This window comes from Brienomyrus brachyistius, chromosome 22 (assembly GCF_023856365.1).
Source record: "Brienomyrus brachyistius isolate T26 chromosome 22, BBRACH_0.4, whole genome shotgun sequence".
NCBI classification, from domain to species: Eukaryota; Metazoa; Chordata; class Actinopteri; order Osteoglossiformes; family Mormyridae; genus Brienomyrus; species Brienomyrus brachyistius.
In genome coordinates this window covers 4,352,632-4,378,416 of record NC_064554.1, presented here as the reverse complement: position 1 = coordinate 4,378,416, position 25,785 = coordinate 4,352,632, and the positions used below count along the sequence as shown (strand labels likewise).

General features: G+C 47.3%; 1 protein-coding gene across 2 annotated transcripts in view; it reads right to left on the bottom strand.

Moving 5' to 3' along the window:
* prkcab (protein kinase C, alpha, b) overlaps positions 1–25,785 on the bottom strand; it is a 58,627-nt gene that overhangs the window by 5,949 nt on the left and 26,893 nt on the right. Inside the window, exons 4-16 of one of the 2 annotated variants that reach the window (XM_048990799.1) lie at positions 16,052–16,163; positions 14,420–14,548; positions 9,942–10,098; positions 9,443–9,577; positions 7,852–7,945; positions 6,979–7,008; positions 4,100–4,240; positions 3,425–3,598; positions 3,120–3,211; positions 2,824–2,886; positions 2,442–2,580; positions 1,210–1,290; positions 112–219 (exon numbers count right to left, since the gene is read on the bottom strand). In XM_048990799.1, the coding sequence (XP_048846756.1) occupies positions 112–219; positions 1,210–1,290; positions 2,442–2,580; positions 2,824–2,886; positions 3,120–3,211; positions 3,425–3,598; positions 4,100–4,240; positions 6,979–7,008; positions 7,852–7,945; positions 9,443–9,577; positions 9,942–10,098; positions 14,420–14,548; positions 16,052–16,163 (1,455 nt within the window). The remainder of the gene's footprint in view (positions 1–111; positions 220–1,209; positions 1,291–2,441; positions 2,581–2,823; positions 2,887–3,119; positions 3,212–3,424; positions 3,599–4,099; positions 4,241–6,978; positions 7,009–7,851; positions 7,946–9,442; positions 9,578–9,941; positions 10,099–14,419; positions 14,549–16,051; positions 16,164–25,785) is intronic. The other variant, XM_048990800.1, reaches the window with a different exon arrangement.

Genomic DNA, 25,785 nt, shown 5'->3' with positions numbered 1-25,785 from the left:
GACGGGTAAACTGATTAGATGGCAACTTGAGTTGACCTGAACTTGACAAACAGAGGCTTATGAAGTAGTACAGTTGGGCGCACAGGCATGGTGGAGGCGAGAAACACGTACACCTTTGCAGATGGATACAGCTTCTTTGGACATGGACTTGGGGTAGGACACGTTGTGCTCCATGATGGATTGGAAGAGCTCATCCTCATCTTCGCCGTCAAAGGGGGGCTACAAAAGCAGAAAAAGCCTCTTGGTATGCATCAGTCTCACATTCTAGGCCAGTGTTTCCCACTCCGGTCCTCTAGGACCCACAGACAGTTCACATTTTTGCTCCCTCCCAGCTCCCAGTCAATCCATGTTTTTGCTCCCTCCCAGCTCCCAGCCAGTCCATGTTTTTGCTCCCTCCCAGCTCCTAGCCAGTCCACGTTTTTGCTCCCTCCCAGCTCCCAGTCAATCCACGTTTTTGCTCCCTCCCAGCTTCCAGCCAGTCCATATTTTTGCTCCCTCCCAGCCCCCAGTCAGTCCACGTTTTTGCTCCCTCCCAGCCAGTCCACGTTTTTGCTCCCTCCCAGCCAGTCCATGTTTTTGCTCCCTCCCAGCTAGTCCATGTTTTTGCTCCCTCCCAGCTAGTCCATGTTTTTGCTCTTTCCCAGATCCTAGCCAGTTCATGTTTTTGCTCTGCTCTTTTTACCTCACCGTTTTGTTGCTATACCCCTAAAATATGCCATTATTTCCAATATTTGCTAGCTTATACTTTTATATCTTTTCCATCCATCCATTTTCCAAACCGCTTATCCTACTGGGTCGCGGGGGGTCCGGAGCCTATCCCGGAAGCAATGGGCATGAGGCAGGGAACAACCCAGGACGGGGGGCCAGCCCATCGCAGGGCACACTCAAACACCACTAACTCTCACACGCACACCTACGGGCAATTTAGCAACTCCAATTAGCTCAGCATGTTTTTGGACTGTGGGGGGAAATGGGAGTACCCGGAGGAAACCCCACGACGACATGGGGAGAACATGCAAACTCCACACACATGTAACCCAGGCAAAGACTTGAACCCGGGTCCCAGAGGTGTGAGACAACAGTGCTAGAGAGAGCCAGGTGGGAGCAAAAACATGGACTGATTCGGATCCCAGAGGACCAGATTGAGAAACACTGGAGTAGATGATTGTCGTCACAGTGGCGTGTGCAGGGCCAGGGGGCGGGGCTTACCTGTCCCGCAAGCATCTCGTACAGCAGCACCCCATATGCCCACCAGTCCACCGAACGGCCATAGGGCTGGTATGCAATGATCTGCCAAGGGTCACCATGGAGACAAGGTCAGAAAACAGCTCCACCACCAGAGGTGTTACATAGGGGGTGCTGTGTGGCTGAGTGGGATGGATACCAGTTCAAATCTCATTGCTAGCAGAGTGATACCACAGTTGGCCTCCCAATTACTTTAGGGACTCGTGACCCTGTTTTCCCAACAATGCACATCGCTTTGGATGAAAATGACTACTAAATAAATACTAAAAAAGATGCAAATTTCAGCCAGTCCAGCTCAACGACGAACTCCTAAACTGCATCTCAAGACGACTAAACGCATCATAGCCTGAGCGGTTACTGTTGTGAAGCCTTCAGTTTCCTGTACTACAGCCAGAAGAACCGGGGGTACTGGCCAACAGGTGGCATAACAGTTAAGGAGCTGCAGAAAGAACAGGGCCGAATGAGTAGCAATACGACAATTTAAAATTGCTATTGCATGGCTGAAAAAACAATTAATATTAGCAATGGCAAAACAGCGATTCCAACTAAGCGTGCTAATTCAGACAGAAAAAAGTGATTGTGTCCCTCCTACACACACCTAAAGTTGTGAAAATCTAGCAAACGCGCTGTCCTGATGAGAGAATTAACCGGGGAGTGTGCGGTCTCTCGCTTCGCCATGTGTGAGAGCTCCCAGCCCACCAGAGATGTCCCTGCCTCATCAGCCATGCAAACAGAGATGGGGCTTCCTGTCTCTTCATCAGACACGCTGGACACCCCTTAGCACATGCAGTGAGCGCCCATGCAGGCTGGCTCACCCAGGGCTCAGACGAGTCGCACGCCCACGCCGAACAGATATTTGCAGAAAGACTAATGCATTTCACGGGAAAACTGAAGCGTAGGTGCTCGGGGTCACATTTGCCCTTGGTGCTAGAACCTTGGCCAGGCTACCTCTGGCCACCTGGTAGATGTGATTCACACGTCCCCAAGGGGAACCACAATTACAGATGGGGTGCAGGCATCAGGGGGGCTCACAGGACAGGAAGGGGTATTTAAGTGCGTGAGTGTGATTTTCACGCTCACAACTAGGTAAGGAGCCTTCAGTCATCGGCTAGCAGTTGACACAAGGCCCAGTAGACTCTGCACTGCAAGTGTAGCACAGCGCCCCCGACTCTCGCCAGCAGGAACAGGCTGCGCACCTCAGGGGCGATGTAATCCGGGGTTCCACAGAAGGTCCGTGTCATGACCCCTTCGTAGATGTTCTCCTTGCACATGCCGAAATCTGCGATCTTTATGTGGCCCTCCGAGTCGAGCATGACGTTGTCCAGCTTCAGGTCCCTTAGCGGGGTCAGGGTAGGGGTGTGGACAGGGTGGTAAGTGTGGGCACAGGATGACAGTCGCATTCCACGCGATCCAAAAAGGGCTTCAGTTATGTTCGTAAGCATAAAATATGCAGTTAACATCTAACAGCTAACATTGTCAGAAGTGCTTTTTGTCTGGCATATCAGACGTGCTTCTTGGAATCTGGTTGTCTTCCTTGAGAGACGACCATCTAGGCAAAGCGCCCAATCTCACGCCTACCTGTAAATGATGCCTTTCCTGTGCAGGAAAAACAGCCCAATAGCGACCTCTGCTGCATAAAACCTGGAACAATAAGCAAGATTCACACTGACTGTCTGAACAGGGGAGTAGAGGATGGACACATGTAATTCAAATCTACACAGATCCAAACATTTAATTTGGGACAGTCCACTAAGAGTAAAGGCAGGAAACACCATGTTAACCATATATTATTTAGGGTGACTGGTCCCCAATGTGGGTTTGGCATGACCCTGTAGAATGTAGAAGGGGATTCTGGGAGAATGCAGCTCTCTTACACAGCCTGTGGCTCCTTGAATTTCCCCACTTGCTGAATGTGGTACATCAAGTCTCCCCCATTAATGTACTCCATGACAAAGTACAGACGGTCCTGGCGGGGACAAAAGACTGGTTATCCTCTCACACACACTCCCTGACACTCTCACACACACTCTCACATACACTCCCTGACACACACTCGCATACACACTCACAGAAGCAAGCGCTCACTCACACACACTTTCTGACGCACACGCTCTCTAGCACACGCTCTTTGACACACTCAGTCACTGACACACTCACACGCTCTCTTGTACATACTCACCACAGTCTGGAAGCAGGAGTGCAGCTGTGTCAGGAATGGTGGCTTGTCCCTGAGTGCCAGCACCCTTTTCTCCACCATGGTACACTCCACATCGTCGTCCTGGATCACCACGTCCTTCTTCAGGATCTTGATGGCGTACAACTCGTCTGTGGACTTCAGTTCTGCTAACATGACCTATAGGTAACACCAGCACGGAGGAGGGGGTCCAGCACAGGGCAGCAGGACAAAACACCCATCAAACATGGTACTGAAGTCTACTGGGGCTCCTTTGAGCTGCTGATAGATCTTTGATGGGCTCGGCAAAGACAAAACACAGTAACCACACCGATACAAAAAATGACATAAAGGGGCTTTAAGGTGTTTTGACTGTCCACCCATACGTATAGCTGTTAGGTAAATGGTAGTATTTTTTGAAGACCAAGCATGGCTGATCTAAGATATTTTGTCAAGAGATAAAACAGAGCGTAAGAGACTCGATTTTGGTCATATTTCAGTTTTGATAAATTGTGCAGTTAATTTAAAACATCACTACTGACTCCCCATGTTTCGGCCTTGTGTGGCAGCATTGTGCACCTTGTCATGGGCTTTTTAAGAAATGTGGGCACACCTGCAGCAGTACCATGAGAAAGGGCACCTGAGTAATATAAGGGTCCAGGCAGAGGAGGTGCTGGTTACCTTGCCAAAGCTACCCTTCCCCAGCAGTGCCAGGAAGTGGAAGTCGGAGAGGGAGACGCGGTCGAGGTTGTTGTAGGCCTGGTTGTACCTCCTGTCTTCCAAGGGTGTGATCATCTTCTTGCCAGGGCCGAGCTTGGCCTTCTGTGACGAGGAAGGCAGGCAGGTACAAGTCAGGAGAGCCAGAGCGACGCGGCACGGTCGCCCCCCCGCATGGCCCGCCGCCCAACAGCGGCCGGGGACGAGACCCCGAAATGGAACAGCGGCATTCGGTCACACCCAGGTGAATGGACACGACTTAAGCTCTCACAAGGTGCCGCATGTGTTCCAGAACCAGGAGGTCCAATAACCTGAATAAGCTTCTTTTGAGATTTACTAAAGACCATTGCCAAAGGGATTTTGCCAAATGGGGGTGACAACCTTATCTTTATATATGTTAACCTTGTCTAAGACTGTCCACCTTTTTGCTCCCTCCCAGCTCCCAGTCTGCGAGTCCCCAAGGATCAGATTAGGAAACACTGTATTAACCAATTACACAGAATCTTTAGCTTTGTATGAAATCTGACTGGCTGATAACCTAGACTTTAAATCACCTGTGCCACAGTACCGCCCCTGCTGCCCACATTCACTGTCCTCTGTTGACAGAATGCGTCACAGGTCACCACGGCAACGGTTCTAGTGTGAGCACTCCGGCTGTTGCTCATCGCTGTCAGATACACGTGGCCCACGCGCCAACACCGGCTCGTAATAAGTCTGAACTCACACACACATACGTCTGCACTTGGATCTCTTGGGAAGCTTTTCGTCGGCTCTCATTTGAGTCATCTTCCATCTTCTAACCGCTGCCTCTGGTCAGCTTCATGGGACGCCTGGAACTAATCCCAGGAAGAGGAGGGCAGAAGGCTGGGGATGCCCCAGACGAGACGCCACACACGCAAGCACAGTCATACTCTGTAAAGGCCCTGAATTTGGAGGGAATCTGTGGCCCTGGTCCTGTCACCTGAACACGCTCTGTCTCTGGTTACATAATCAATAATCATAATACCATCATGAATTATAAATAAAGTGCCTCACAACCAGGGCAGCTGGCTGACCAGAGGCGCCTCCTTCCTGCTCGGACCCGTCAACGGAAGGTTCGCTCTCTCTCTCTCTCTCAGGGGAGCCAATTAGCCTGGGCTGGGATCGCACATGTAAAGGAGGGCAGAGGCGGCAGCTGAGTGTGACTGACACACAAACAAGCTCGCTTCCCGGGCCGAAAGCACCAATTACGGCCCCGCGCCCAGGAACCGCGCGGCGCGCCCGTATGCGTCATAGCCAGAAACCCGGCGGAGCATCGGGCAAACGGGCCGACTCCGCAGTAACGGAGAGCATCAATCGCGAAGCAACCAATCAGCCAAGCGTAGGAACCTGCTTGTCCGCATCCAGAGACGGGAGTGCTTGGCACGTTCGTCCTGTGTGGAGCGGAGACCGCAAAGCAGGCTCACGTGGGAGAAAAGGCGTGAAGAACAAACAGAACCGTAAAAAAAGTCGCCAAAGCTGGGATGCAGACTGCAGGGGGGGGCCCAGGGTGACAGCTGCTGACGGAAAGCAGCGCGATAATTTAAAACATTGTTACTGACTCCCCCTGACTGACATCTGGGGCCCCCCAGCAGCCGCTGCTCTCATGCTACCGCCACGCAACCTCACAGGAGACATTCTAAAATGTCCCGCCCCCCCGAATTTTTTTTTCCATTATTGATGCGTGACACCACATAGAAAGAGCCTCTGAAAGTGCCAAGGCCAGTCAAGCCAAACTCTTTACTCCTGGTCTCAGTCTCATCACGGATGTTTCGGGGGATTGAATTAAAGGGCGCCTGGTTAGTGATGACATCACCAGCGGTATTAAAAGACAGTTACTGATACTTCTTGAGTGTGAGTCACTATTTGGTCAATGCAAACGTTTGTGGGCCTTGTGGATTAGCGAGACGAATCTCAGCCTAGTGCTGCCCCCTTTTGGACACTATAACCACTGTCAATAAAGACAGAAAAAATGTTGTTCCCTGAGCTTTTCTACTCTAAGTTCTCTTTCCTTTGGTCAATTCCAGTACTAGTTGGTTCTTCTTTCTGTAAACCCAACCCATGCACGGTATCTATTTGTTAAGGTGGTCACTCAAAGCAATCAAGTTGAGGCATTCTGGGACTGAACACATGGCATTCTATAGTCCAGACTTGCAATGGACTTATAGAAGCTCAAGACATGGCACCAACATGGACGCTCCTCAGAATTATGGGTAATGCCCCCAAGGGGACATGCCACACCCCCTGGAGCACATGCCACGCCTCTCAGGAGCACAGACCACACCCCCTGGAGCACATGCCACGCGTCTCAGGAGCACAGGCCACACCCCCTGGAGCACAGGGCACGCCCTTCAGGAGATCAGGCCCCTGAGGGTGATTAAAAACCATGCACACTGTGCTGTTGTTACCTGGATACACCAGTGGGTGCTGGTGCACATGCCCGTCTGTGAGTGTGCACGTGCCTGCAAGTTCTCACGTGCATACGCACAACTTTCCTATAGTTGATCTACAGTCAGTCTGAGTGTCATTAAGATGCAAGAAATTTTCAAGGTTTATCCGAGTTAAACAGTTCAGCGTTTGCAGACTGGTTCAGCTGGCTGTAGTCAGGAACCATGATGGGAGACATTAAACAAACAGAGGTAGGAGGAACGAGAGAAAGGAAGAGATGAATTAGAAGACAGGAAAGAGGAACCCCTGGAATGAGGCAGGAAAATAAGGGTGAGACTGTAGACAGAAAGAAGAAGAGCTAGAGAAGAGATGGAAAGAGACAGAGCAGGGAGGATGACAGAGAGAGTGATAGAGGGGGGATTGATAGACAGTGCTACCTTGAGAAACTGGAGAGTGTTTTGGCATGCCTAAAAGAGACAGAGAGAGAAACTGGAGGGTTAGGGGCATGTGGAGGAAAGCAGGACACCAGCAGGGCCTTCAGGGGAGAGGGACACACGCGTCACATGTACAACAGACACGTCACGGCCCATGTGCACTGAGGAGAGACCTATCACTTCTGGTTCTGGTTCTGTGGTGCCTGTGGCAGCACAGGGCTTCCCGTGTCCTGCCGGTCATTAATATATTCCGTCGGCGTTCACACAGTCTGGTTCCCATGGTTACACAGGCATTCCCTGAATGGCATGACACTTCAATATCGCATGGACATCCGGTGAGCGCTGAGGTGAAAATATTAATAAATTGGCAAAGTAGCTGATGTGTAGATGAGCAGGTACTATCCTCGAGGGGGGGGGGAGGAACATCAGACCCCCGGGCCCAAACCATGGGCTCGAGTTCACGGCATCGCTCCGTTTTATGTGCTCTGATCACCATTCAGGTAGCCATTCCGGTGCCAGGAACTCTGAAGAACCCGTTTTGGTTTGTCGCTTAATGGTAACCCCGTCCACAAACATCCAGACAGGATATTGACTCCCGCAATACTGGGAGTTCCCGTATGACATTCGACACAGATTCTGCCACTTAAAATTTCTGGGACAGAAAATTGTAGAAAAAAAATCACCAGCAAAGAACACACGAGGTACGAGTGCCTGTTACTTATACAAACAAAAATACATCATGCCATGTCACTTAGTGAAAAAAAGTGATTTGTGACGCCTACAAGATATTACAGTGACGGAAAAAGATCACAGCAAAACCAAAAGAATCAGCAAGACACTGCGACATCTGCGACTCACAGGGGCGGAGATGCTCACCTCGAACTTCTGCTTCAGCTCGAGGTTCCCACCGCTCACGTCCGGGATGGGCACATTGTAGTACTCTCCCTCCTCCTGGTTCAGCATCTTGTACCTGAGGAGCAGACAGCCAGCCGTTCGTTTGCACCTTCACCGTCATTCATGCTGCTTTACACCTTGGGTAAGATGCAAACCTGACTGCTTCAAACCGATCTGTACTGCTCCTCCTCAGATGATGCATGTGAGGTTTCCGTGAAGCCATAAAATTGCCAACTGGCAAGTAGGAAATAACTAAAATCAAGGTTTAGAATTTAGAGCCGAACAGACCAAAACTGGACAGTGTATATTTAAAATGTGTATCTGCGGTCAGCTCACCGGATACACAAGCAGGATGAATAGACCAATGAAAAGCTCACTACCCCTGTAGGGTATACCTTATCTGTTAGCTTAATGACTGGATAACTTAAAAGCCAATGAGAAAAGGGCCACACTCCTAATTAGCTCTGTAATAGGACAGCTTAAGGTCCAATGAGATGAGGAGCTATAAGTCAAGTACCAGAACTGGGACATGCGTTCCATTTATTTCACTTACTTCTTCTGTCCCCAGCACACTCTTCATTTACCAAATCCAAATATTTCTCTTCAGCGATCCAAGCACTACCCTGCTCTCCAAAAACCAATATGCTAGACTATCATCATTAAACAAAGGCTTCACATCATTTGCTGAGGCGTTTTGTGCCTAAGCTGGGATCTTCCACTGAAATGTGCCTATCAAGGTCCCTGGGCTCAGCCACACTCTCATTATAAAGCAACCATCAGAAACCACCCTCCACATCCCACAAGCAGACACCTCGAGAGATCACCCTCCACATCCCACAAGCAGACACCTCGAGAGATCACTCTCCACATCCCACAAGCAGACACCTCGAGAGATCACTCTCCACCTCCCACAAGCAGACACCTCGAGAGATCACTCTCCACCTCCCACAAGCAGACACCTCGAGAGATCACCCTCCACATCCCACAAGGAGACACCTCGAGAGATCACTCTCCACATCCCACAAGCAGACACCTCGAGAGATCACTCTCCACATCCCACAAGGAGACACCTCGAGAGATCACTCTCCACATCCCACAAGGAGACACCTCGAGAGATCACCCTCCACATCCCACAAGCAGACACCTCGAGAGATCACCCTCCACATCCCACAAGCAGACACCTCGAGAGATCACCCTCCACATCCCACAAGCAGACACCTCGAGAGATCACCCTCCAGACCTCAAGTGCTCCCTCCTGAAAAGGCCGCAGAGAAACATCCACTCATAAATACTAAATTCGACAGAGAACCTAGAACAAGAAATGAATCAGTGATAATTAATTGATAACAAAGCAGTCAGCTGAGGAAAAAAAACTTGCTTTCTAACTCTGTGGATGAAGACCACCATTACTACAGGTGGTGGAGTATTTGTAAAAATCTGCTCATGATTGAATATGAATATTTAAGAAATTTCAGTAAAAATTTTGCAAACTGGTGTTCATAAATACAGGCAAGTATGGAAAGAGATGATGTCATTAATTAGGGCGCGGTGTCATCCTGGGTGTTAGGCTCACCAGCCGCACACGGGGGATTTGATGAGCTCCGACACACCAAAGGACATTGAGCCCATGAAGTCGTTCCTGGTGGTCCGGTCCCAGTCCCACACCTCCACAGACAGGCGGCGTTCTTTATCAGAGGGCTTTAGCTTGCTGCATGCGCACAAACACACACACACACGCACACACAAAATCCATAATCATTATTATTGCAGTGGAACTAGAGAATTTTTAAGTCATGCGAAATAAGCTTGTCATAACAATTCTCAGCACAATTATGATATTCTGCATTAAAAACACGGTGGTTCTCTTAGGTCTCTAGGGCTTGCCAGCTTTTGCAGCATTCTGTACGTTTCTTCTTTTACAGGTGGATCATAGCCCTCGGAGGTCACACCTACTAACCATCAGAGGACACGCCCACCCACCATCAGAGGCCACACCTACTAGCCATCAGCAGACACGCCCACCCACCATCAGAGGCCACACCCACTAGCCATCAGAGGACACTCCCACTCACAAGGTGAAGGATTCATTCCAGGTGGGGTTCAGCGAGGAGCGGATCGTTCTGGTCTTCTGCTTGGTCTCATTCTTGGGGTCAGGAATGAGCTTTAGCTTGACGTAGGGGTCTGACAGCCCGTTCGGATCCATGGGAATGAGATTTCTGGCCTCTCCCACTTCACAAGAAATAAAATAACCACAATTAAGCATCCCTTGGTATTACTTGCAGATGTGTCATTTATTTTTAATAAATATGTTACAGATTAAACAAAGTATTGCAACCCTTACAAAATGAAGACCCTCTCAGATCAAAGAAACAATATCCTATGTTAAATATAAATTGAATGGGCATCCTGTCCAGGGTGTCCCCTGCCCCGTGCACTGCAATGAACTGGCATCCTGTACAGGGTGTCCCCTGCCCCGTGCACTGCAATGAACTGGCATCCTGTACAGGGTGTCCCTTGTCTTGTGCCCTGTATTGCTTGGGATAAACTCCAGGCCCACCTCACAGTCCAATGTTATTGTCTTAAGATTCCCAACGTAGTGTTTCTCTCGTAACATATACTTGTAATAATGGCCATGACCAGCAGAGGGAGCCCGTTGCCTTTGCTGTGGCTACAGCAGGTTTTTGCCGTATCCCCCGGCAGACTGGTTTTTCGGTTAAGGTACAGTTACATTACTCAGGTACCCATATATTGCATGGTGCTAATTCGACTAAACGAAACGGCATCGCTGAGGCCAACAGGCAACGCTAATGCAGCTGCAAGGGTCCTCTGACCAGTCGTTCCTTTTTGCTACAAACGTTGAATTGCAAATCCAGCATCGTATGGATGGGTACATTTTCGTTCGGCCTTTTGTTTTCAACATGTGGGAGTCAGGCAGTGTGGGCTCATTCCGTCTTAGTAAATGAGGAGTCCCCTCCCAATGCACTCCAGTCCATATCATCCCACGGTGCGATCTGGGAAACAAAACCAAGAATTTTCTCCCCACAACCGTTGCTTAGATACAAGGTCTGAGAGAGCCCCTCCCTTCGTTTCCAAAGATTTGTCTTGAGACGACAAAATAGTTTTATGATCTGGCTCTCATTCAAAGAAATTTCTTTCAGCCAATTACACAAAAACACACTGGAGGAACAAAATATTGCTTTAGACTTCATTGCTTAATTGCTGCAATTTAGCTCGTTTGCTGAAGTAATTCTCAGCTCACTTACCATAGTAGAGCAAATTTCTGGGATTTGAACATGCAGCTTTCGAGCCACCAGTAAATTTTAAGACGTTTTTCATTGAATTCAAAGCCGCTTCGGATTAAAAAAAATTATAAATACGGTAAGTTATTACATACAGTTAAGAGAACAGTTGTTTGCTGCGCCGGGAGTCAATTAGATTATATTCACTTGGCATTTCTAGTAATGTAATTGTAAGACGTATAACATCACATCATTAATGAATCATTCCAATTGTAAACTTTGACTCAGATGTATTCTTCAGAAACGTGACCTTGTCTCATGTGTAATAAATAATGAACCACGTTGTAATTTTACGCTGTGATATTTTCTGTTGTCGTTCATTTTTATGCCTGAAACGCGTACCCCTGCGCGCCCAGCAGCGGGGTCACAGAGATTCGTCTCCTCTAATTATCCGCATGTTCTCTGGCCGCGAATTACTCACTGGCTTCCGAAGTGGAATTCGCCAATTACCGAGTCTGAGTCAGTCGCCACTGACCCGTCAATCACTTGCGGAGTGGGCGGGATCTTTGAATTTCTGCACCAATCAGCTGTCTCGCACTCCTGCCTTAGGAATTATATTAGATTCATTTTCATTTTGCGAAAATGCATTTCTTTCTAGTGTTGGGAAGTTCGGACCAACATGTAGAACCGATTTTGTCAAACGGTTTCGGTTTGGAGGGGGGCAGTACGTGCTGCTTCCCTTTGTTCCATTACTTTTATTGAAACGGCTTGTTTATTACAATTTTGTTTTTATTAAAATATCGGTCAGTTCACATGATTGTATACCGATATCTTCCGGGCTAATTCAAATGAAAAACAATCACATAAGTAGGCTTTAGTGTGTTACATATAAACAAAACAGTCCGCCTCCAAAAGCCAGATAAAATCTCGAGTACCTTTTTGCAAAAATACCTAAAAGGCGGAATAAAAACCAATAACCAAAGGCACAACATACAAAATAGAACAAACGCTGTTGGCAAATGCATAATTACTAACTGGATCTACTGACTCTCAAGCAGACTTAACACAATCAGAACTGGTCACTCTGTGAACTTTAGGTCTCATAAGATTTGCCGAGAAACCTCTCAAACCGAACTTGCCAAAATTCCGAACAAGTCGGAGAGTCACAGTGAACCGTTTCAACTGAATGTCGGGAGTCAGTGAGCCACTGCCACCTTGTGGCCGGGCAGCATACATACAGCGGATTACGTATGCGGAGGGGAATTGAACGCACATGACTATAGACAGTCTATGAAAAACAAATCCTGGTGAATTAAAAAAGATCGCTATGTGTTTTTATGTTATTTGACAAATCTTTTAGATTTTTTAGAATCTAAGATGTGTACCTACACAGATCTACAGAAAGGTCGATTCTTTTAGATTTGAAAACCCATCCATCCATCCATTTCCAAACCGCTTATCCTACTGGGTCGCGGGAGGTCCGGGAGGTCCAATTGGCCTCAGCATGTTTTAGGACTGTGGGGGGAAACCGGAGTACCCGGAGGAAACCCCACAACGACATGGGGAGAACATGCAAACTCCACACACATGCAACCCAGGCGGAGATTCGAACCCGGGTCCCGGAGGTGTGAGGCAACACTGCACCACCATGCCGCCCCCGATTTGAAAACCAGTTCGACCAATTCACTGACAAGAACCGGTTCAAAAGAACGATTCGTCACGATTTTTTACTCTCCCCGTTACGGCTCACGAAGTTACGCACTTAAGTATAACCCCAGTGAAACGGTCACCTAACTTCGCTTGTTCAACTCATTAATTCTTTCTCAAACACAAGGGTCAGGACTGGGGGATATCGCGTTAACGGCATGAATATTTCTCATTTTCCACATAGCTGCTATTCAATGCATTTTGTCAAGGATACCAAGTCTCCCACATCTGGCGTAACGCTCACGCTTTAAGACACTCACGCAAGAAATCTTACGGCAAATCTATATTATTCCATTATAAACCCAAAATTAGCTACGTCAATAGTTGGGGTAGTTTGCAAACCCTACAGGTTATTTACAAGACAATAAAATTGTTACATGTAAATGCGTGTGCATTTGTGTAAGTGCAGTTGCTCAGCAACCAGGAGGGTGGCTTTGACCGTATGCTTTAATGGGTTAAAAATGAATAAGCAAACCGATTACCAACTCTCTGGCTGTAATTGCAGGTTAAATTCACTTTCGATTTTCAAGTAATGAGCAGAGTCAGATGATGTCTGCTCACATACAGCTTTACTAAGACTCTGCGCTGAAACGTGCATGGAAACTATATATATTAGACTGGAGATAAAAATTCTGTGGTTCATGAGGAAATACCCCGAGGACATTTCTTCTACGAACATAATTAGGACTTTATAGCGCAGAGTCTAACAGAGAACCTGGCAAGTCCAACACTCAAATGCCAGTTTTTCTTCCAGTTCATCCATCATGCAGAACTGCTTATCCAGCACAGGACCATGGTGATCTTGGAGCCATTCCCAGTAAGCAGAGGGCACCAGTCACAGGGACACCCTAGAAGGGATTTCACCACAAACAGCTACTGCTCAGTGCCACACCTTCACAGAGGTGGCAATCTCAGGTCCAGAAAGTAGAAATCCGGACCATGATTTACTTTCAACCAACCAGTTGAGTCCTCTGTGTCTGTGACTCTTTATGCTCAACTGTGTGGTTGAAAGTAAATCAAGGTCTGGATTTCTACTTCCTGGACCTGAAATTACCACCTCTGCACATTCTTTCGGATCAGCTCTCAGCAAGCACCACCTGATAGACCTTTTGATTAATGTAATCACACACGGCTTATCGTCATGACACCCCACTTACCCAGAATCCCTCCTCAGTAACATCAGTGCAGGCATCCCTGCGATGCCTCAGCGAACTCAGGGGTATTCTGATTAATGACCTCGCTGAGCGTTAGCTGATTAATCTGATTAATGAGCGTGTTCCACATTAGCTACAGCAAGTTTATATGCTGGGTTTCTGCACACGCCGTGCGATGCCTTTTGTTGAGAAGATGCACGTCCTTATCTTACATCTCTCATTCTCTCTCTCACACAAACACATGCATGCATGCATCCAGCAGGCTTGTGTTGGGAAAATAGGAAGTTCTTTCACTGCTGACCAGTGCTGATATGACATAGACCCAATTAGAGAGATGTGTCTGAGGCTCACGTTCCATAGCTTCAGGTCAGCAGCAACCTGTAGCTCCCTGACAGACCAGCACGCCCACGAGGTGCCCACAGCGACCAACGCCAGGTGTCCCCCGCCCACCTGTCACATGCAGCTTGTCGCCGCTGACCTCCGCCTTGAGGAAGAGCCGCCCCCGTCGCTCCGTGTGGTCTGTCCCACACAGGCTGGGCACGTTGGTCACACACTGCTTGTGCACGTTCATGTCGCAGGCTGCGAGGAAGCAGGACACAGAGAGACCGAGACAGCAGGACACAGACAGACATAGACAGACATAGACAGACACGAACACTCGATTATGACAGGCCTTTCAGAGGGTCGTACAAATGCTTATTTTCATTTTTAAAGAGCATCCCCTCTACTGATAATTAGCGGTAATTACTGGTGGTACTTCTGTTATTTCTGTCTACCCATGATGCTCTGTTCCAAAAACACCCTCGGCAAAACAAGACGTTTATTAAGCATCCGCCCTGGAGGAGGGAAAACCTGCAGGTACCACCTCAAGGCGATAAAGCGGCAGTCAGGAGCGCCGCGGTGCACCGTGCCCAGTGCCATGGCAGCTGAGCTGGCAGAAAATCCCCCCAACCCCCCTGTGTGCAGTAAACGAGCCTGGTGCATTTCAGTCACGGTGACAGCATCTGCCCCTGGATCCTATATGAAATGTGGTCCTCGAAACAGGGTGTGAACCAATCTCTTATCAATGCCCCACCCCAGCCCTGGGATCGGTAAATGGTTAGAAGCCCCTCCCCCCATTTCTGAGTGCTCGGTCAAGGTGGAGAAGGAGGGCGTACTTTGCGTGAGTCAGAGTGCGGGGCACTGCGTGAGTCAGAGCACAGAGTCCGAGTCATTGACGGCTGTCAGGTTGTAATAGCTCTCGTTTGTCCTCATCTGTTATTTGTGTAATTAACAGCTTCACTTTGGTTTCTTATATGCATAATTTCACCAGAACTGCATGAGCTGTTAGTCCTGAAGGATGGAAGAACGTCCAGAAACACACTGTTAGGATTTCAGGCTGCTGTTTCATTACGAAGTGCATCTGGTGAGTGTCTGGCACACAGCTGATGGCAAGCGGCAAGCGGCAAGCGGGGAGGGATGCAGATCAGATGAGGCGCCTGCTGGACCACATTACGACGGCGTGCTCCAGACCCTCGCCCGGCGCAACACTAATAATCTGGTCATGACCTGAAGCTCTTGCATAACACATGTTGGCGTCTTGAGATCAACTTACCAGCTACTTACAACGGTTATAAATTATCATGGCCTGGAAGAGGTAGCTAGAGTTCACCTATATGCCCACGCCAAAATACTAAAGGCTGAAATGTGCTGACTGGCAGTCAGCGGTACGAGAGGGTTTTACAGCATCTTGGGTTATTTCTGGTGCTTTTCTCAAACCTGAAAAGGCTACGCTGGAAGAATCCACCTTAAAGGGACCCCAGCCAAAAGATTTGAACCTGTTCCCTCGATTTTGATTCATGTTATTTATATCCTCATTCATCGTAACATTTCCAGTATGTCAAAGGGAGGTCTGTGTCTGCATTGTAGGTGCGGCTCTGATGAGGAAAATGCTGACAGGAGACAGAGGAAATCCTGCTCAAAGAACTCTGATGAAAGTGACAGACTGGAAGCGCATCTTTGTTCACATCTATCAGGAAATGTGTTGCAGGAGCGAAAACGCAGCTCTGAGCCTCACGGCCGCGACGTCGGAACCTCACTCACGTTCACATTTCATGCCCTGGTGGATGAGCCCGTAGAGCAGTGAGCCGCAGTGGTCGCAGAACGTCGGGCTGCCGTAGGTGTGGATCTTGAACTTGTGCTTGCTCCGGGGGTCCTGCAGAGGCAATGGGGGGGGGGGGGGACAACAGATCTAAAACAAATCTGGAGTCGCACAATGAGAGAACCGTGCCAAACCACTACCGGTCCAGTAGGTCTTTAGGTCTACACATGAGGGTTCAGCACGATCGCAAGACCCGTCCCCTCGGTTCAACCTGAAACAGCAGCTCTGCTGCGGTCACCTGATTTCATTAGGCTGTCGGGATCTTTCAACCACCACCTCCTCAGAGCTAAAATGAAAAAAAAAACCCAGAATTTATGTATAATATTTCTCCACTAATGGTTGTCTTAAAGAAGAATTAAAATGAGACACAGAGTGTAGCTCAGAGAGGGGATGGTACGGTGCGCCGGTACCAGCGGTCGGCGGGGACATGCCTGGTTAGTTAGCTAATCTGCCATACTAGCTGCCTGCCTGCGCCGCCGCGTCAAACACACGTCGTTCGCCTTCGGCGGCAAGTTCTCGCTGCTCCCTGACAGGAAGGTGGGGGAAAAAGCTGTCAGAAATAATGCAACTCTGAATCCCCACCGGGTCTGGAACAGGCCTGACTGGAAGTGTGGAGACAACGTTCTGTAAACCACATTAACGTAGGTGATGGAGAGACACGGCAAGTATAAATAAATATGTCAGCTGGGTTCCAACAAATAACATCCTTTCCATTTTTCTTTCTCTCTCTCTCTTTTTTTTTATCCAGCTGTAGTTACTCTGAATGCGGGGGGCAATTATCGGGGTCTGTTATTCACCACAGCACTAAAAAAAATCACACAAAGGAAAGGAAAAAGCTGTTAGCGGTGTCCTACTTACCCCCCTCCAACCCGCACCCCCACCCCCACCAAGGAACCGACAGAAAATGTACAAAAAAAAATTCAGTAACTCTCTGTGGGTTCAACTCCCAGTTGCACCTCTTGCCAAAACGAATTCATGTCACTGTTGGGTCCGTTTCGGTGTTAGACATTACATTCAGGCAGTAAGGAGGACACCCAAACATGCCAAGAACCAGGTGAACCCATAATTTAATTACTTATTAGTTAATATCGGTAGTTAAAGTCATGATCACCGCACAGCCAGGATTCTGCTACAGTGAGGTACATGTCGTACACAGTGACATTTTTATTATTATTGCAGGAAGTTCTCAGTGGAGTGGGTCTTGGTGATGGTGAGGGGAGATGCTGCAGGTGCCTCCGTGGTTCAGAGCACGTGGCTCCATCCATAGCACACGCCCACTCGGCATCCCTGCAGATCAGGTGTCAAAACAGCATTCGGGTCACTTGGCAAAGGAGAGCTAATGTGTGTGATCCCTGACAGAACTCCAGGCACCTCCCATCATGCATTGCACTTCTCAGTGCTGCTCACGGAGGTGCCATTCCTACAAACTGGCTTGTACTGGATTGCTCTGCCATAGTGATAACGGCTGTCCAGAAAAGCCACCAAGCTTTAATATGCAGGATGGCACATATCACCTAATGCTGACAGCAGCGCTGAAGTCAGACAGGATACTGAGATCAGACCCACCAAACATCATTACAAGCTTACAGACTCTTAACTCTCTGGTTATAATGTTTGCCTTGGCAAAGCTCAGGGTAGAAAACACAAAGTGCCTCTTGAACATTCATTCCTTTCATCACATTCTTGTTTACGCATCTACGGCGATGGGCTTGTCCTCGTTGCCGTCTTCCCAGCGACAGCAGCCCCACGTAGGCAAGACGTCATGCTTTTGACACCTTCAGCCACCCAGTGAATACATATTTTTAATCACTTACACTCCTGATTTGCACATCTCTGTAATGCATTAATTAGCACAATCTCCAAAATCACATCAGCACTGAAAAAAATGTAAGTCCTTGTTTGCTTTATAGATCTCTCTCAGATAAACTCTTAAGATTAACAAAGAGAGAGTAAATTCAGTAAACGAACACGATCATATTCAGCGATGCGATACACTACAGCTGTTTTTCTCAAACCAGTTCTCGAGGACCCCGAAGCGGTCCATGTTTTTGCTCTCTCCCAATTCCCTGGGAGTAGGGAGGGAGCAAAAATGTGGACTGTCTGGGGATTCCCTAGGGTTGGTTTGAGAAACACTGCACTACAGTGTGTGTGTGTCACTCATTTTATTACAGGAAAATATTTTGGGGAAAAAAGACAAGTTGGTCGAATACAGTATAGAAATATTCTAATTCTCAAACAAAAAAATAGATGTAGGAGGTTTGCACTGGGTAAATCAGTTTGGGAAAAAACTGCCCGTCTCCACTCAAGCTCACGACATAACCGAGTCTCGCCGATCTGCTAGCGGATACGACAGACGCGCGTGCGGGAAGGGAACATTACTCAGCAGCATCTCGCGGACACAGAACGCAGCGCCAGCCTGGTGCAGTGGGTGGGGCGGGGCGCGATCAGAACCCGACGGATCGCGGACACTGCACCGAGCGGACTCTGTCACGCGGCGAATTAAAGCGCTTTAAAAGGGGAGGACGGCATGAAAGAATATGTTTGAACAATAAAGCAAGGAGCTATTAATTGGACAAGGTGGCTTTTGTCAGCAGACACAAAGAAAGTACTGTGGCATCGACAGCACCGGGGAACCATGCCATTTCAGCACCTGAGAGACGGAACAGGATGGACGCTCACTATAATCACACGCGTCTCCTATTCATTCTGCTCCAGATTTATAATTCCAGCCTTCATTGCTATTCTCTGCTTGCACTGTTGCTTAATTATCATTAAACAAACAAACTGAAAAGCCCAGAAAATACATACAAACAATTAAAAAGGTTATTGAGGCCTTGGTTTCTAAACGAAATTTAGCAAGCCTGCGTACCCAATTCCTGAGTTGTGAAAGAAATGTAAAAAAAATTCTTGAGTTTAAAGATGGAAATACTCTTTCAATCCACTGTTTTTCGCAATTTTTCTTGTGAGACACAGATTGCAGTTTTACTAAGTTTCCAGACTCACTACTGTATTGTTAGTTTAGAACTAACCACGCAAAAGAAAACGAGTTACTGACAGAAAGACGTTTTAATCAGTAACTTTTAAATACAAACATTTAAATATTAAATTACTTTGAAAGTGTTTAGAGTGTTTGAAATGTACATTTTTTGAGGCAGTAGCCTATTATGAAAATATGACCATCCCTCTGAGTTACTGCCCATGTAAATGTATGTGGAACCGTATAATTCCTAAAAATCGTGACAATGTTGTCATGGTGATGAAAGTTTGAACCAATCAGCTGCAAGCTTGAGACCAGTTAGAGAGACTTGAGATTATAAACGTGATGAAAATGTAAGCTAACAGTTTTTTTTAATAAGAGAACTGGTACAGTCTATCATAATGAAACTGACACTTTAACACAGATGATGAAAAAATAATTTTAAAAAGTAATTTTCAGTTTTGTTTGACTGGTGTCCATATAAGGCAGACTGCCGATTGTGGAGAGGGGCACCCACACACAGCTGATACCCCAGAACTGGGGGCAGCAGTGCCCTACCCCTAATCCCCCCCCCCCCCACCAGGTAAAGGCCAGATAATTCCAAAAGTTACTATATTAAAGAAAATAGTTATGTCCGTCAGAAAGAACACTTATTAAAAAAAAATACATTTAGCCGACATGCTGTTCTTTAAGGTATGCACTTCCAATGCAGCCATTTAGAAAAGTAATACCCATAAAGAGAAATGGTAGCTATATTTAAATAAGGAGAGAAAAAAATAATGAAACCTATTATTTAAATGTAAAAACCAACAAAAATGACAGAGAGAACCAGGGGCATTTCATTAGAGACACATTATCAATCACGTACAATGTGAGGGGAACGAAAGCTCTTTGTTCCCTGAAAGTGAACAAGTGTCTCCGCTGATGAGCAGGAGCACCGGGGTGGTAGTGGGTTTGTAGCCCTAGCATGACAGCTCAAGGTCAGTCGGCCTACGAGACAAGCGCTACGCTCCGTGCTATCAATGGCGGCGGGCGATTTCATAAGGCGCCGCTGTCAGGGCCCTACAGAGAGAGAAGGCGGATAAAAAAAGGGCTTGATGGGCGCATCTTATGGGGGCGGACGCTGCTTCGGGGAGAGCGGCGCAGAGGATCCGGTTCATGGCGCGTGGTGTTCGGGGGCCGCGAAAGCACTCTCCGTGAAATAAACATCAAAAGGCGGCGGACATTAGCAAATCAAACACCTCGGGGTGGCTGCTGGAGGCGCAGAGCATCTCCTGCACCAGCCAAAGCAGGAACTCTAATTAGAGGACATCTTCTCCGGCTGTGCATCATTAATGGCTGGCAAACACTGAGACCTCAATTATAGCCTGGATCTCTTAGCCGAACTCCAAGGGTGTAGATTAGGGTATGGATGGTAGGGACATGACTCTACCAAGTCTGTGGGAGATCCATGTGTGTTTGGGGGGCAGGGGGGTTCAGGGATGATCTCTACCAACGTTGAACCCAAGCCTACACCCTGTGTCTAACCCCCGTGTCTAGTAAAGGCAATGGGGGCAGCTGATTGTATAATAATCGGCGCTAACTAAGGTCACACCTCTGACTGGATGAAAACAGGCCGGACCAGAAGCCACAACATGACAACGGAGCTCATTCAGCGCAACGTCGACCCAGTCGGCCTAGAACACAAGTACAAGCCGAACTTTGGGAGGGACCGAGAGGATGGAGGAGAGCAAGATGGGGCCAAAGTAATGGAGCTTAAAAGAAGGAGATAAGGAAAGGAGCACGAGCCACTTCAAGGAGAAGAGTAGAATTACACCTTCAGGATCACTCTAGCAGACACTCAAGCCAAATGTAGGTCATCAGTACATATACACCATAAAAACCAGGTTCTTATTCACTTATATCCTTGACTGTGTGTCATGACATTTAGCAGAAGAGCATAATTGAAGTTCAAATAACACTGCTTCAGTCCTGGAGAAGGTGAGAAAAACTATGCGTCTCTGTGCCAGGGACAGACGGGGGCTTCAACTGCTGCTGTTATTTCATTAAAATTCATTAAATTAATCTAATTCATTCAATTATTAATAACTAAACCTGGGAAGCTACAAGACGGCAGTCCACTGCTCACCCTCGGGTCTGCAGATGCACTGATCTCACGGCAGACTGACGGGTTAAGCGGAAATTAACACCCGCGTCACCATGACGACGGCCAAATAGAATTCAGGTGTTTTTTTTTAACCTCTGCGGCTCTCCCTTGAGATGGAACAGCGCTCCGGGTCATCTGTAGAGCGTGGGATACCAGTAGACATGCCCAGTCAATCCTGAACAGGAGCAATGTGAGAACCTGAAGGTGCATGTGGTCATGCAGGCGATGCCCTTCTCTGCATGAGTATGACAGACTAAAATGGACTTAACACTAGATTTACCGAGTTTTTATTCTCTGCTGAGAGTCCCAAGGTGTTTGTCACCCCTGCTGTGATTTTCACAGGTCTTCAGCCCCATCCTCCTCCTGCTTTTGTTGTGCAAACACACCCATTACCTGTGAGGCCTGGCGCATTTGCATTTTTTACTCAGAGTAGCTCAAATCCAAGGCAGGCTAAACCTCTGTGTGTGACATGGAAACCTTCACAAAAGTCTGCCATATCTATACCAAATATCCCACACGCTGACTGACCTGCAAATATGAAAGACGCACATTCACAAAATATATGGAAACACAAGTCTGTGTTATTTATAAAACAAATTGAGTGAAAATAGAATGAAAAGTTGCTAATAGAATGAAATGAATAAAATGAAAACATGCTAACACTTCAGTCTCCAATGCATGTTTGTATATAAATGTCATAAGCTGAGTGAAGTCATGGTCCATGGCTCATACACATACAGAATAAAATGTCATTTCATTTTCATTGGCCATCACTGAATTATAACACCAAAAGTGAATTTTGTTTTTATGTGATCTCTCCAGCTTTGCATGTTTGGCTGTTCATGTAAAAATTGATGTATCCGTGCCTCAGTTCCAGGTTCATCTCTTCGTCATCTTTCTGCCTTTTGTCTCAGTGGTTACTGTCCCACACAGTCTGTCTATCTTTCAAAGTCTGTGTTTGCAGCGTTTTGAAAACCCAGTGACCATCATCCCTGTATTTGGCAATGGAGTTCCTTGGCTAGAAGAATCGGAAACAATCTTCTTTTTCCTTTCCACCCTGTAGATGCTTTGTACAGAACGTAGGCATTCACGGCCACCAAGTCCAGCATGTTGTAAAACACAGCTACTGGCCACTTGCTTGTTGCTGCTCGTACTGAATACATGCGCGCCATTCTAAACACTGACGTGGAGAATTCCTCTCCCTGTGCAGTGTCCTTTGCCAATGGAGGAAGTTCACGGCAAACGTTATTCACCATGCCCAGTAAAGTGAAGCAGTCTGTGTGACAGTGACAGTGAGGTGAAGAAATTGTCCATTGTGACATTTCTCCCGTCATCCAGAAATGACTCCATCAGACTCATGACCACGTTCTCTGCAGCCTTCACCAAGAACTGTGCTGAAAGTTTCACTCCAGGAGAACACATGAACATAGATGTACAGCTGTTCTCGACCAAGGTTCATTGTCCATGCAGTATATTTACATTTACATTTACAGGATTTGGCAGACGCCCTTAGCCAGAGCGACTTACATAAGTGCTTTGAGACTCTGCAATGAATTTCCGATGCTAGCTCAATAAGGACCCCAGCTACGAATACTATCTCTGAGAACGCCATTGAGTAGTGCAGAATTTTATTTTATTTTATTTTTTAAAACACACACCAGAAAAAGAGTCGAGTAAGAATATAGAAGTTCTACGTCAGGTATTTCTGAAAAAGAAAAGTTTTGAGTCGTCGCTTGAAGACATTCAAGGATTCAGCTGTTCGGACATCTAGGGGGAGTTCATTCCACCAATTAGGTGCCAGGACAGAGAAGAGCCGAGACGCGTGTCTTCCTTGTGCCTTGAGGGGAGGTGGGACCAGTCGAGCAGTGCTGGAGGATTGGAGAGATCGTGGTGCAGAGCGGGGTGTGATGAGGTCCTTTAGGTAGGATGGTGCCAGAGAATTTTTGGCTTTGTATGCGAGCATCAGTGTTTTGAATCTGATGCGTGCAGCTACAGGAAGCCAGTGGAGGGAGCGCAGCAAAGGAGTGGTGTGGGAGAACTTGGGAAGGTTGAAAACAAGACGAGCAGCTGCATTCTGAATCAGTTGGAGGGGACGGATGGCGCTCAGTGGGTAAACCCGCTAGAAGCGAGTTGCAGTAGTCAAGGCGTGAGATGACGAGGGACTGGACGAGTATCTGGGTAGCCTGGGTGGAAAGAAATGGACGTATCCTCCTGATGTTAAAGAGGAGAAACCGACAAGAGCGAGAAAGACTGGCGATATGTGAGGAAAATGACAACCGATCATCTATGGTAACTCCAAGGTTTCTAGCAGAAACCGAAGGACGGATCAGGGAATTGTCAAAGGAGATCGCAAGGTCCCTGGAGGGGGGATGAGTCAGCCGGGATGTAAAGCAACTCAGTTTTACTAGTGTTGAGTTTTAGCTGGTGAGTGGTCATCCAAGATGAGATGTCTGCCAAGCATGTAGAGATCTTAGTGGAGACATGAGTGTCTGAGGGAGGGAAGGAGAGGATGAGTTGAGTGTCATCGGCATAGCAGTGGTAGGAGAAGCCATGTGAGGATATAACTTCGCCAAGAGATTAGTGTAGAGGGAGAATAGGAGAGGGCCAAGAACCGAGCCCTGAGGGACACCGGTGGAAAGACACGTAGAGTAGATATGGATCCATTCCATGTCACTTGGTATATCGCATCCAAGCCGGACAAATTTGGGATCAAGTTCTGGATGGCCACGGATTTGGAGACCAAATACGTCTGCAACGTGTCCCCTAACTTGGGAAAGGACCCCAGTCACCAGAAAAGGGAGAGGCTGGCAGAGAACATGGTCATGAGTCTGATGGAGCCATTTCTGGATGACGGGGAGAAATGTCACAACGGACAATTTCTTCACCTCACTGGCACTGTCACACAGACTGCTTCAGCGCAAAACAACACTACTGAGCACAGGGAATAAAGTTTGGTATGAACTTCCTCCAATTTCAAAGGACACTGCACAGCAAGAGGAATTTTCCGCGTCAGTGCTTAGAAGTGGCAGTGTCTCCTTGACAATTTATGCACCTAAAAAAACAAGATTGTGTGTGTTCTGAGTTCTTTGGACCAAGATGTGGCGATCTGTGAAGGCAGAAAGAGGAAACCCAACACGATAACAGACTATAACCACATGAAGGTATGTGAATGTGTGTATAATTTTACATCAGTGCTACAATGTTTTCTGATATGTACTATACAGGCCTATATAGAAAGAAGGTAGAAAAAAAGCAATACACTCATGACTCTCTCTCTCTCTGCTGTTATCGTGTGGTGTAAATGTGTTGGACCAAATGGCGCGCATGTATTCCGTAAGAGCAGCAACATGCAGGTGGCCAGTAGCTGTATTTTACAACATGCTGGACCTGGTGGTGGCAAATTCCTACGTTCTGTACAAGGCATGTACAGGGTGGGAAGGCAAAAGAAGATTATTTTTGAGTCATCTAGCCAAGGAACTCCATTGCCAATTTATGCCACAAAAGGCTATGGGGACAGAGGAAGGCTGCTGCTGTGCCAGGACTTGTATGGACAACTCAGTGTCAGGTACAGGAGAACTGCAACAGAAACCGCAGCAGGTTTACCAGTGCAAAGTGTTACAAATTCACTTGCGCCAAATGCAGGGATGATGGTCACTGGGTCTGCAAACACTGCAAAGTTTGAAACACTCAATTTTTTTTATAAATAAAACAGACTTGTGCTTCCATATATTTTGTGAATGTGTGTCTTTCATATTTGTAGGTCAGTCAGCGTGTGGGATATTTGGTATAGATATGGCAGACTTTTGTGAAGGTTTCCATGTCACACACAGAGGTTTAGCCTGCCTTGGATTTTAGCTGCTCTGAGTAAAAAAATGCAAATGTGCCAGGCCTCACAGGTAATGGGTGTGTTTGCACAACAAAAGCAGGAGGACAATGGCCCAAGAAACTCTCAGCAGGGATGCTAGTAGGTGTTAGGCCCAGGGAATTTACGCAAATTTGCGTAGATTTGGCAGTTCTAGTGTTAAAGCTGTAGGGGCTGGATTATGGAAAAGCATCTCCATGTCTCACAGCGATACAGAGTGTTAGTACATTTTGTCCTTATACAACTATTTTCTTGACCACAAATTTATTGCTTTTCCAAAAGGATACGAGATTCGAAACGATGGGTATTATTTTAAAAATACTCCACCTAAGATTGACTGTAGGGGTCAATACTCCAATACTACACTATACTAGATTCACTCAGCAATGCTGCAATACTCCTTACTATCTACGCAACTTCCAATCACTTATCTAACACAGGGTCACCAGGGAACCAGCGTAGGGCACAAAACAGGGGAACAGGCTGGATGGAATGCCAGTGAATCACAGGATACATCACCACATTCACACACTATAGGCAATTTAAATACACCGGTTAACCTAACTGCATGTATTAGGAGTTTGAAAACAAACAGACACAACATGCAAACTTGCCACATGGGGCGGGGTCCCAATTGCTGGAGGTATGGAACAGTGGTACTCACCGAGACACCGTCATGACCCTCATCACG